The sequence below is a fragment of the Procambarus clarkii genome, chromosome 43, assembly GCF_040958095.1.
Source record: "Procambarus clarkii isolate CNS0578487 chromosome 43, FALCON_Pclarkii_2.0, whole genome shotgun sequence".
Taxonomy (NCBI): Eukaryota; Metazoa; Arthropoda; class Malacostraca; order Decapoda; family Cambaridae; genus Procambarus; species Procambarus clarkii.
Window position 1 is genome coordinate 31,722,448 of NC_091192.1, and position 13,142 is coordinate 31,735,589.

At 39.4% G+C, this 13,142-nt stretch overlaps 1 protein-coding gene across 11 annotated transcripts in view; it reads left to right on the top strand.

The window, feature by feature from the left end:
• Positions 1-13,142, top strand: part of tho2 (THO complex subunit 2-like protein) — a 133,172-nt gene that overhangs the window by 24,303 nt on the left and 95,727 nt on the right. For all 11 annotated transcript variants that reach the window (XR_011221998.1, XM_069300185.1, XM_069300186.1 and 8 more), the window contains exons 18-21: positions 192-311; positions 1,336-1,463; positions 4,543-4,606; positions 5,513-5,764. Coding sequence is in view for 10 of the 11 variants with exons in the window: in XM_069300185.1 (XP_069156286.1) it covers positions 192-311; positions 1,336-1,463; positions 4,543-4,606; positions 5,513-5,764 (564 nt within the window). In the remaining variant the exon portion in view is untranslated. The remainder of the gene's footprint in view (positions 1-191; positions 312-1,335; positions 1,464-4,542; positions 4,607-5,512; positions 5,765-13,142) is intronic.

Genomic DNA, 13,142 nt, shown 5'->3' on the forward strand with positions numbered 1-13,142 from the left:
TTGAAATGGCACCAAATGAATACAGTACTATCTTCAGTTAATCTTACAGGAATAATGTAACATAATTGGAGCGGAGGATTTATATGCTTCCATTAATTTATAAAAGATATAGTTTTTAATTATTTACTAAAATAGTACATAAAATTGACAATAAATTTTCCATTTCCAAATGTAACTGATTTACTTTTCAGGCATCGGCAAATAAGAGGAAGAAGGAAGCGGATCGCTTACTAGCATTAAAGGAAAAACTCCAGGAGGAGGAAAAACGGCAGAAAGAGCACGTTGATCGTGTTCACGCTAGATTACAGCAGGTAAGTTAAAACTAGGCTATGTGTATTTTCTGGTATACCATAATGAAAACAATGATGTTGAGAGAGGTAATTAGCATGCCAGGTATTACTGGCTATGAGGTGGGGTGTAAAGAGGCAGGTCTTACTCCCTTACAGTCACTAGATAAGAACTGAATCTGCTTAGCCAAAGGTGAAACTGCTCATGGTAACCAGTTAAATTTTTAGTTAAACTGAATGGTTAGGATTAATGAATGTAAAGTCAAATTTAACTATCAAATAAAAACATAAATGGTCAAAACAGTTTATCTTGACACTGTTGCTGCTGTGGGAGCAGTAAATTTTGTACTTGATAAGGATAAGTTGTTTAGGTATCACAAGGAGAATTAATACAAGGGCTGTGTTGAAATGTTTGATAAGTGGAAGGGGTACGATATGTTTGGTGGGTATCGAAGTATGGAAAGGTTTAACAAGTGTGTTAAACAAAGCATTACAAATATATATCCTAAACACTAAACAAACAATGGATTCAAGTTGGATAAGCTTTGAATTAGAAGGTAAATAGTTTAGCATTTTGCCTGAAATACAGTTACTTATTTATTGAAAACGAAATAGTAACATCCTACAGACTGAGAGGAAAGTTTAGCGTATTGATTAGACAAGTATATGAGTGGGAATAGTTCGATATAAATATTTAGCGAATAAATCGCAATAACGTGGCTGAAATATCCCAACCAATACTCAAATCTTGGGTGATGATATTACAGTCTGCCCTGAACCCTTATCATGACTTTATATGATGGACTAAAACCTTGTTTACTTTAATTTGATTTCTTATTTGGGGGTCGGGATATTGGGTCAATATTTTGATAGGGGTCAAAATGTTTTCTGTAGATTTCACTATTGAATTCTTATATTTATGCGAGTTGATGGAAGGCAACATGATCATATTATCATTAAATGTTCAAAAAGCAAGATATTTTTATAAATCATAATGAGCTAAAATTGTAGAGAATAGAATGCACTAATCCTATTTCATCATTTGTAGGAAAAGGACCGTTGGTTCATGCTGCGTGCTGCACGGTCTCCCAAGAATGACACAGTTACAGCTTTTCTTCAGCTTTGTCTATTTCCACGGTGCACCTTCACAGCTCTAGATGCTATATACTGTGCTAAGTGAGTTAACTTGTTCCATCATTACTGTTATACTGAAGAATCGTAGAGCACTCGTTTATTAATCCTTTAGCATTGTGATTTCATATTTGGCTATGTTGGTATATTTTATTTTCCTTCTTTGGGGGACAGGAAGCCTGTTAGGCTTATCAAAGTCCCATGACTGGCATTGCATATGATGCAATCTAAACAAGTGACTAACTTCTGGGTACCTATTTGTTGCTAGATGCACAGGAGCATCAGGTGTATGGAAATGTTCCCAAGCATCGTCCCCTTTGTCATAGTCCAATCCTAACCTAGGTGGCTTATAGAGGTATCCTGAAGCACTCTTGAAAGTTGTGAATATATAATCACCTACTAAGTAAACCAAGTAACCTTGGCTATCGGAAAATGGAAGAGACAGTCCGCCTGAGCCGCGGGAAAACCTCTGCTGTGTCAGCAGAGTCTGAGAGTGAGGAAAACAGACAAGACTACAGGTCCTTTCAAGTAGTAATGACCCTGAAGAGTGGACGAATATGATCCAACATATCTGGATCTGGAGTACCTTTACATAAACAATGAAAGTGTTGTGTGGTTGAAGAGGAATATTGTTCGTGGTGAAAAACTGTCAGGTAATTGCCCTGTTGAAAGGTGAGGCTCCAGATAGACTTTTTGTGCGGGGTCTTGGCTACAGGAAAGTGGCTAAATATATTGAGGAACCTACCGTATTTTCCGGCGTAAAAGACGCACCCTCGCATAGGACGCACCCCTGTTTTACAAGAGTTTTGTGGAAAAAACTACTAAAGTATGTTTCATCATACATAAATTGAAAGATATTTTAAAGTGGATTTTGTACCCCATCTCATACCTCCTTTGAGATCAGCTGTATAGTTGGTGATATTTTGAGCAAGAGAATTGCTATACAGGATGTGAAACTTGTATTTCTGGATGTGATGTTTTGTGTTGCCGCATCAGGCCACCAGGCCGGGGCACCTCGTGGTGGCGCACTGTCACAATGCTCTGGTTTTGTTGTCATTCACACATTGCAAATGGCTGACAGGCGGCTGAAAGTTGAACATTCCTTTCAAATTTCTAGGGGCATTTTTCATTTAGATGATGAATAAATGTTTCTTAAAGGTAACACAGTCGTTAACTAATGTATAACACATATCAGGCGTGGGTTATGTATGCTGGGTAAGGTGGTGAGATGATTCCTTCATAACTGCCGTTGTATTGTAAGCAATTTTTCGTAAGTTTGTGATAACAGACTGTGATAACTAGGCTTGTTTTCAGTATTTTATTATTAGCAACGATTTTTGTGTGTAGTGATCATACCCAGTATGCTCGTCCGGCTCCCTAGCCTATGGTGCTCGCTCTCACATCCATAATATGGCCGCATTAAATGCAGGGCAATTCTTTTTATACTGAACGTTTAAAAATAAAAAAAGAGCATCTTACATGCCAGCAAATTCGGCATATTATGTACGCCGTGTTCTCGATGGGGACATATGGCTTGGAAATACCAGTTTGAGTCTAGATGTCAGTACTGTGGTAAGAAGCATGATTCACAGGAGTGTAGAATCAGGATTGGAAAAGGAGAAAAGTTCTTGCCATCTTGTTGCAATTTTTGAGGCACCCATAATGCTGGTTTCTCACTACAGTATGTCCCATGAAGCCCCATGTGAAAGATTACAAGCCAGCTCCCACAAGCAAGATAAACAAAGCTCCGAAGACGATTGTTCCTCAGGAACAAGGTAGAAACAGTGGAGAGACAACGATAGCCCCTATGACTAATATTTGGGAGAGAGAGGAATGACAACGATTAAGGGTAGCCTAGTGGCAGTAGGAAATGAAGCCGAAAAAATGTGCCCTCAGCTTGATGAGGTACAGAGCAACGTTGTGAACTCTGAAGTTGGTACACAGATTTTGGAATACTGTATCTCGAAATATTAGACAAAGAGAATTGAAGCTCTAGAAAAGATAGCTGTGGTAGCCAGATGGAGTGAAGTGGGGAGTGAAACGGAGTGGGAAGAAAATAAGGAAGAGGTTGAAGTATCACTAATTGTTGTCTCAGAAAAATTTACTTTCCTCTGGTGCTGGCAGTGTTGAACACTGGTGGAAAATGCTGTAACAAACTATGGTAAAGAGGTTTAGAAAAATAAAAGTGGAGGACATAGTTAAGAGTTAAGAATTTAATCACCTTTGATGTTATTAGCAGCACAAATGAGGAGCAAAGAATTGTTCTACATTGTTGAACTGTGTCTAAGGGGCTTTTGCTTCTTGGTAAATTTGCAAAAAATTGTAAAGTTAGGAGTTTAAAAACTCCTAATGGAAAAAATATTGTCAGGATAATGTCTTAGGACGTTAACAGGTTAAAAAAAATAGAGCAGCAAATGTACATTACTATTATTATTGTATTCTCAGAGAAAATATTGACATTTTATGGAGAGATATTGACATGGAGAGAATTCTTGGGAGGACTAGACAGTTTGCCTCAAGAGTGTAATACAGTACTAATATTCTTGTAATATATTTTGCAATATGTACTATGTGAATTAAGGTACTGTATATGTATTTGTGATGTATATTATTATTTGTCTACTATATGGAATTGTGAGCACCTAGAGGAATCTGAAGTAGATGAGGGTAGAAATGCCTAAGCTACTTTTTTTTGGGTGGATTTGATTCTTTTGAGATGGTTTAATTATGTTAATAAACTTACTTGAACTTGAACTTTGCCCATTGTGCTGTCAGAGATGAACATAACCTTGAGTGTTTCTATGTCAAAGATAACCTTGAGTGTGTCTTCATCAAGGATTTGGTCAAAATGACATTATAAAAGGGGATAAATCATTCTTTTAGTTGGAAGTGGTCCTGTTGTTGTTGTTGTTATAGATTCAGCTACTCGGAACATGTTCCAAGTAGCACGGGCTATGGTGAGCCCGTAGTGGACTTACCTGGCACAGGAGCGGTGCAGTTCGTGATAAGGTTCCTTCTGCCACATATATTTCAATTATTCCTGTAAACAAATGCCTGCTTTGTGTAACTTCTTGTTACATTGTAAATTAATAAAACTGAGTTAATTATTTCTTTTATTTTGCAGGTTTGTGAAGATGCTGCATAACCTCAAAACTCCAAACTTTTCTACGCTCATTTGCTATGATCGCGTAAGTTTGCCTCGTTGAGATTAATGGTTTACAATTCTACAAAATATTAGCACTGATATTTATTTAAAATATCCCAAGCATTTTTCTTTTGACAAAACAGTACTTTGGATTAATATAGTGCTGTAATATTTGTAGTATCTGTTGCGTTCATACCTGGAACATACCTGGAGACGAGTTTCGAGAGTTCTACTCCGCAACCCGGCCTGGGGCCAGGCTTGACTTGTGCTAACTTGATCCAACAGGCTGTTGCTTGGAGCGGCCCGCAGGTCCACCTATCCACTAAAACCTGGTTGGTCTAGCACTTCTTGCAGGAGCTTATATAATTATAAATTATACACAATTCTAAGACTTAAAAATTACCACCTAACACTTAGTAAGGAAAGGCAGATAATAAAAATCAAAGTACAGTAACTAAAAAAAATTACGCAGTGAGCGAGCTCCAAAACCAATAAGCTATGATATAATCACAACAATCAGGAGCTCAATCTGAAAGTGTCACCCTCTTTGGTTGTTGGCTCAACTATCTGAGCCATTGGATGGATGCAGGACACGTTTGATTTGTAGAAATGTAAGGAAATGTTTGGTTCCTACAAAATTAGTACAAGAGCATTAGTGCATCATTGGCTATCAATGACTAGGGGAAGTGATATCTAGCTCTTTATGTACCATCACCTAGCCATTTATACCTGTCGTGCTAATTATCTCTTTCAGTATTAAAAATTTTCCTCGTATTTTTTCTTAAAGTTGTAAATAAAATTGGCTCCAACAACTTCTTCGTATACAGTAATGCATTCCACTTGTTGACCATCTATTTAGGTTATAGATAAATATAGAACACTGGATTGCAATGATATACGGGCAGTTTTATCTTGTATGTTATATTTTACAATGTGGTGTATGTTTCAGATGTATTGTGACATAACCTACACAGTAGCCTCATGCACAGAACAGGAGGCAAGCAGATATGCAAGATTCCTGCTGGGGACCTTGGAGACAGTGATGCATTGGCATGCATCACAAACTAACTATGAGAGAGAGTGTGCCAACTACCCAGGGTTTGTCACTAAATATCGTGTGTCCAGGCAGGAAGCAAATGATTATGTAGACTATGAAAACTACCGCCATGTCGTTCATAAGTGGCACTATAAAATAACAAAGGTAAGCTCTTAACTGGTTGTAATACAATTTGAATCATACAATGTAGTTTCACTTAGTTGGATTCATAATAATATACAGTATATGTGAAAGAAAACAATGATTATTGCAAAGATGCATAGAATATAGAGCCACCCATTGGGTGAAGCTGCAGTGTGTGTGGGAGAGTAACTACTGGGTGAAGCTGCAGTGTGTGTATGTGGGAGAGTAACTACTGGGTGAAGCTGCAGTGTGTGTGGAGAGTAACTACTGGGTGAAGCTGCAGTGTGTGTGTGTGTGTGGGAGAGTAACTACTGGGTGAAGCTGCAGTGTGTGTGTGTGTGTGGGAGAGTAACTACTGGGTGAAGCTGCAGTGTGTGTGGAGAGTAACTACTGGATGAAGCTGCAGTGTGTGTGTGTGTGTGTGTGGGAGAGTAACTACTGGGTGAAGCTGCAGTGTGTGTGTGTGTGGGAGAGTAACTACTGGGTGAAGCTGCAGTGTGTGTGTGTGGGAGAGTAACTACTGGATGAAGCTGCAGTGTGTGTGTGTGTGGGAGAGTAACTACTGGGTGAAGCTGCAGTGTGTGTGTGTGTGGGAGAGTAACTACTGGGTGAAGCTGCAGTGTGTGTGTGTGTGTGGGAGAGTAACTACTGGGTGAAGCTGCAGTGTGTGTGTGGGAGAGTAACTACTGGGTGAAGCTGCAGTGTGTGTGGAGAGTAACTACTGGGTGAAGCTGCAGTGTGTGTGGAGAGTAACTACTGGGTGAAGCTGCAGTGTGTGTGGAGAGTAACTACTGGGTGAAGCTGCAGTGTGTGTGTGTGTGGGAGAGTAACTACTGGGTGAAGCTGCTGTGTGTGTGTGTGGGAGAGTAACTACTGGGTGAAGCTGCTGTGTGTGTGTGTGGGAGAGTAACTACTGGGTGAAGCTGCAGTGTGTGTGGAGAGTAACTACTGGGTGAAGCTGCCGTGTGTGTGTGTGGGAGAGTAACTACTGGGTGAAGCTGCTGTGTGTGTGTGTGGGAGAGTAACTACTGGATGAAGCTGCAGTGTGTGTGTGTGTGGGAGAGTAACTACTGGGTGAAGCTGCAGTGTGTGTGGAGAGTAACTACTGGGTGAAGCTGCAGTGTGTGTGTGTGGGAGAGTAACTACTGGATGAAGCTGCAGTGTGTGTGTGTGTGGGAGAGTAACTACTGGGTGAAGCTGCAGTGTGTGTGTGTGTGGGAGAGTAACTACTGGGTGAAGCTGCAGTGTGTGTGTGTGGGAGAGTAACTACTGGGTGAAGCTGCAGTGTGTGTGTGTGTGTGGGAGAGTAACTACTGGGTGAAGCTGCAGTGTGTGTGTGGGAGAGTAACTACTGGGTGAAGCTGCAGTGTGTGTGGAGAGTAACTACTGGGTGAAGCTGCAGTGTGTGTGGAGAGTAACTACTGGGTGAAGCTGCAGTGTGTGTGGAGAGTAACTACTGGGTGAAGCTGCAGTGTGTGTGTGTGGGAGAGTAACTACTGGGTGAAGCTGCAGTGTGTGTGTGTGGGAGAGTAACTACTGGGTGAAGCTGCAGTGTGTGTGTGTGGGAGAGTAACTACTGGGTGAAGCTGCAGTGTGTGTGGAGTGTAACTACTGGGTGAAGCTGCAGTGTGTGTGTGTGTGTGGGAGAGTAACTACTGGATGAAGCTGCAGTGTGTGTGTGTGTGGGAGAGTAACTACTGGGTGAAGCTGCAGTGTGTGTGTGTGGGAGAGTAACTACTGGATGAAGCTGCAGTGTGTGTGTGTGGGAGAGTAACTACTGGATGAAGCTACAGTGTGTGTGTGTGGGAGAGTAACTACTGGATGATGCTGCAGTGTGCGTGTGTGGGAGAGTAACTACTGGGTGAAGCTGCAGTGTGTGTGTGTGGGAGAGTAACTACTGGGTGAAGCTGCAGTGTGTGTGTGTGGGAGAGTAACTACTGGATGAAGCTGCAGTGTGTGTGTGTGGGAGAGTAACTACTGGGTGAAGCTGCAGTGTGTGTGTGTGGGAGAGTAACTACTGGGTGAAGCTGCAGTGTGTGTGTGGGAGAGTAACTACTGGGTGAAGCTGCAGTGTGTGTGTGTGGGAGAGTAACTACTGGGTGAAGCTGCAGTGTGTGTGTGGGAGAGTAACTACTGGGTGAAGCTGCAGTGTGTGTGTGTGGAGAATAACTACTGGGTGAAGCTGCAGTGTGTGTGTGTGGGAGAGTAACTACTGGATGAAGCTGCAGTGTGTGTGTGTGGGAGAGTAACTACTGGGTGAAGCTGCAGTGTGTGTGTGTGTGGGAGAGTAACTACTGGGTGAAGCTGCAGTGTGTGTGTGTGTGGGAGAGTAACTACTGGGTGAAGCTGCAGTGTGTGTGTGTGGGAGAGTAACTACTGGGTGAAGCTGCAGTGTGTGTGGAGAGTAACTACTGGGTGAACCCACAGTATAGATTCCCCAATTTGTATCCATCAGTTCAAATCATTGTCTTACTACCCTGAAAGAATCTACAAACGTCTATGACCCAAATTGACTTTCAACTTGTATGAATTGTGAAATTTATTCACAATATTTTGCAGTTCCTTTTCACTGTTGAGTAAAAGAGTGAAAAAAAATCATCTGTGTACAGTACACATTGATAAAAATAGTGTACTCGTATCATAATCCACTTCCCAATTATTATGTATTCCATTTTTCTTCAATCTGACTTGGCACATCTTCCATGCATCTATTCCTTCTCAGTTTCCTCTATGACAACGTAATGAATCATGCATTATGTCTTCTCCATGTTTCCCTATTGAAAGCCACTACAAGAATATGTACCATATCTGCCAACATATAAGGTGCTCCCATTTTACAAAGATATTCTGTGGAAAAATCTGTTTTAATGTGTGTTATTGAAAGGGCTGTTATAGTGATGGAGTTTAGCAAGTCTTTCACTGTTAAGGATGCTACTCTAAAGACGTGGAATCAAGTTACAACATTATTTATAGGTGATACGAGAGAAGTCTTTGGTTTGACATTTGCCTGGTGGAAAGCACAGACTTGCTTTCATACAAAGAAATTTAAATAAGAGGATGAGCCTGAAACAAGAATTTATTTGATCACATTATTGGTCTCAAAACTCCAAAAATGAAGAAAGCAATGGAATCTGAGGATCAGGAAGAGAATATGGATATTGTGAGACAAAGGTATCCTTATTAGAACATTTTACTGTTGAGTATAATGATGTTATTCTCAATTCTAAGAAGAATGTTGAAAGTGATACTAATGAAGAACGCTCTATACCAAGTAAGGGCTTAGAAGTTGCTATTAATTACATAGAATTGGGAAAGGAATCGACGATATAACAAGTTATTGGCCAGTCAGTTCCATCTACATTAGATAATTTTGTTTGTTAAAAAGCACCACTTGAGAAACAACATTTGGAAACTCGTGCCAACTATGGTAGCGAGGAATGAAGTGGGGAGTAATACTACACTCGAGTGTGATGCACATTATGAAGGCCTGCAGCTGGCACTGTGTAACTACTGGGTGAAGCTTCACTACAGCTTCACCCATGGATTAAGGTAAGTCAGTTATAAACAAGAAATTGAATATAATATTAGTAAAAAGAGTTTGGTACTGTAATACAGACATGTGATCTACGTCCCATTGATCAGCATTGTTGACATGTTCTGGACAAACACACTTCATTTTTCTTGTGTTAATGTTCGATTCCAATTAAGCATTTCCCCCTAAATTATTCAGTCCATCCTTCTAAAACGATTGCAACTATTTTGTTGAAAATAACAAACATGTATTATTGGACCCACAGAAAGTCGACAGTTTGTACTATTAATTTTTGTAGATGGCACAAAAAAAAAAGACAAACTTATTTCTTAGCCCTAGTATAGCCCATACTATACTGTGTACTATATTTGTACTATCAAATATAGCATATATTTGTCCTAGGATTGCAGGGACAGTTTAGGTTAGTTCTTTAGTTACATTTTCATTGATTTAGAATGCCATTTGGGCTAATTCATAATACAAAACATCAATTTTTTGGGGGTCGAATAGTATACATTTGACCAAATAGTTGCAATAGGTACTAATCATTTTACTCATTTTAGGAGGATAGGCTGCAGTTATTTGATAAAAATTCTAAGTTTATCTTGTTATTACAGTGGCTTAGCATCCTCTGTACTAACTCAATAAAGCAGTCATCTGTACTCCAAGTGAATGTAATTAGGCTCTCCGTAGATTTTCAGGGCTTGTTACCACATTAACGCATGACACTTTCCCCTCACATTGTAGATCTAATTTGTTTTTACTTCAAGTACAGTATTCACCATAATTGGAAGGTGGTTACTGTCTCTGGTTTAATTTTCCTGATATCCTGTAATGAACTTAATGTACAGTACTGTACAATACTTGTCAAGCTATGAATAGATTTAATTTGTCTAGTTGAATAAGATGTTAGACCGAAGTCACGGGAATGGATGTTGGGGAGACCCATCATGGTTCAGTCAGTGGTGCACGTGCCCGAGGAATTCAGGATCATGGGGTTCGAATCCATTATACAACATCAATATTTATTCATATTCAAATTCCCTGATTTATGTAAATGACTTGGTGAGAACTAGCACACCAATGCGTAATAAAACATTTACTAGCTCTACATAGTAAAGCTGATAGAATAGTAAGTGAAATGTCGCAGAAATAAACTAATTATGAAGGTAGTACAGATGGGGCCTCGACTTACGAATTTAATTCGTTCCCAGAGACTGGTCGTAAGTCGAAAAAAAAATTCCCAAAAGAAATTATGTAAATTGAATTTATCTGTTTCACATCCCCAACAGTATTAATTTAAAAATACATTTTACACTTAATAACTAATTTTGTACTAGCTACAATACAGTACTCTATGTATATCTTAACCTTGAATGAGGACTCTTGTTGGCGTATGGAAGACGGTGAGTACAGAAGGAGGAGAGGCGTGTTTGGAAGGGGAGTCCCCTTCCATTATAACATCAGGCAGTGATGACTTTTCTGGGGTACACTCTCTCCTACGTTTTGTCTGCATACCACTAGGACCTGCTTGTGGCTCACTGCTTTATTCTCACTAAAAACCTGTAGCGATACTTGTTTTTCCCTACGTTGTAACACTTGTCTGAAGTGAGAATCATATTGTCATTAAAAAGGTTAACACAATGGCCTGCTACAGCTTGATTTGGGTGACACTTTTCAGCAAAACTTTGCAATTCTTCCCTTACTGCACACATTTTTTAATAAATGAGGAAGGGACATCCTCTACTCTACATCAATAACCCTCATGTCATTTTCATGTTTACGAATGATCTCTTATTTTTCCTCTATGGCCATCCTCACATGTGTTTTCTTAGGTTGAACCTTACCACTGACTTTCTTGGGACCTCATGACATGATATATATAATAATACTTTTATGTTCATAAAACAAAGAAGCACAAAAATAATTGAATTCTTTACAAGCACGATCGTCACTAAGCATGCTGCTCTGGTAAACTGAGGCGGGGTCGGCCGTGCCACCAGAAACCACGCGATAGGTCGACCCATGCGCGTATCAACAAAGTCACTAGTCGAGGCAAAGATCGTAAGTCGAGTCTCATTTTCCAACGAAATTTACGTCGTAATTTGAAAAATTCGTAAATAGGGGCAGTCGGAAGTCAAGGTGCCACTATAGTTGCTTAAAATCAATCCTAATGAATGCAAAATATAATAATGATCAGGAACCATGATAAAGAAGAAAAAGTAATAGATTTATAAAATTAACACATTCGCGTTCCCGGCGTGCGCGTCCCAGCCTACCCTAAGGTGGGCCGAGCGTTTCATGTGAGCGGTCTGCCACACTAAAATTTGTATACTCTTTTCAGTTTTCTCACCTCAATATTGGTTGTACGTCGTTCATTTTGGTATCAAATTGTTCTCAATAAAATTCCCTACATGGGTATATGCATGTAAGGTCCAGAAGCCTGACGTGCCACCCGCACCAAACCCAAAAATCGGCCGAGCATTGCCCGTGAGCGCTCAAGAGCACTAAAATGTGTACGTATACTCCTTTCAGTTTTCTCATGTCAATTTTCGTGTTACATCGTTCATTTTGGTATCAAATTGTTCACAATAGAATTCTCTAAAGAGATATATGCATACATAAGGTAAAAAAGCCAGGCATGCCACCCGCAGCAAACCTGAAAATTGGATGATCATTACCCGTGAGCGTTATACACAATATGTGTATACTGTACTCTGTTCAGCTTTCTCGCCTCAATTGTAATGATACGTCATTTATTCTGGTATCAAATTGTTTGTAATCTAAAGTTGCACTTTGTAAAACTAGTTCCATAATGATTTAAAAAAGAGAATTTTAACAAATATTTTAATTTTGGACGCCACATGCGTCCCCTCCAGACATCCACAGAGTTATTTGTAGACGTCAAATCCATCCCCGGAGGACGAAAGTGTTATTAAATGACCTAAGGACAATTATTACACCTAGTTAATTGCCAAAAGCATGCGAGGGATTATTTGGCTAATACTTTATAAAAATACTTACTACCAAACTAACGTTATAAAAATTAAAACAGTACTGTACAGTAATATTCTTAGCTGCAAACAGATGGAGTAGTTATTCTTGTGGTTCCTGGGAAGATTAAGGATTATTGTTGGCTGTTGGACTGGTTCAGTTTCCCCTAGGTGGCTCACAATCAGGGAGACCCGCAAGTAATGGTGCTGCCTTCATTTTACCTGCTGGAACAAATATTCTCATTACCTCTTGGTAAAACTAAAAGATGTGTAATGCAGCTAGCACTAATAATGGTTATAACTTATTATTTTTTAGCAGATTTTTTCATTCTGGTAACGTGCCACATATGACTTATATTTTAAACAATGACAAAATTGGTTATTTTATTCATTGTTATGAATTTATCTATTACAAAATGTACACTTTAATTTATTTTTAAACAATTACAATAGTTCAAATATTTATTTGTTAAATATTGGTTAACCTAATTAGTTATATTTAATTAATTAAGTGGTAAGTAATTTACTTACCGAGTGGGTTTGTAAGCCCACGGTAGTACAGTAACCGCACCTGCAATACAGTGGGGTTAGTGGCACTCAGAAATTGGATCCAAATTTTTAATAACACTACTAGCCTTGCTTATTTTTTAATGTAATATGCAGGTATGGAGCTCTGTCTTATTTGCTAAGACTTAGCCCTCTTGTTAGGCCAGAGATTGTAGTGTTGTTCACTATCATGTAGTGGCGTCTGGTGTAGCCACCAACTGCTGCTGTGGCCTCACACTCCACTTCTCACTCTTTTATCTATAAATACTGTATATGTATATTGACACACATTAGTTCCTTAAACAATGTATCAATGTTTATTTTAGTT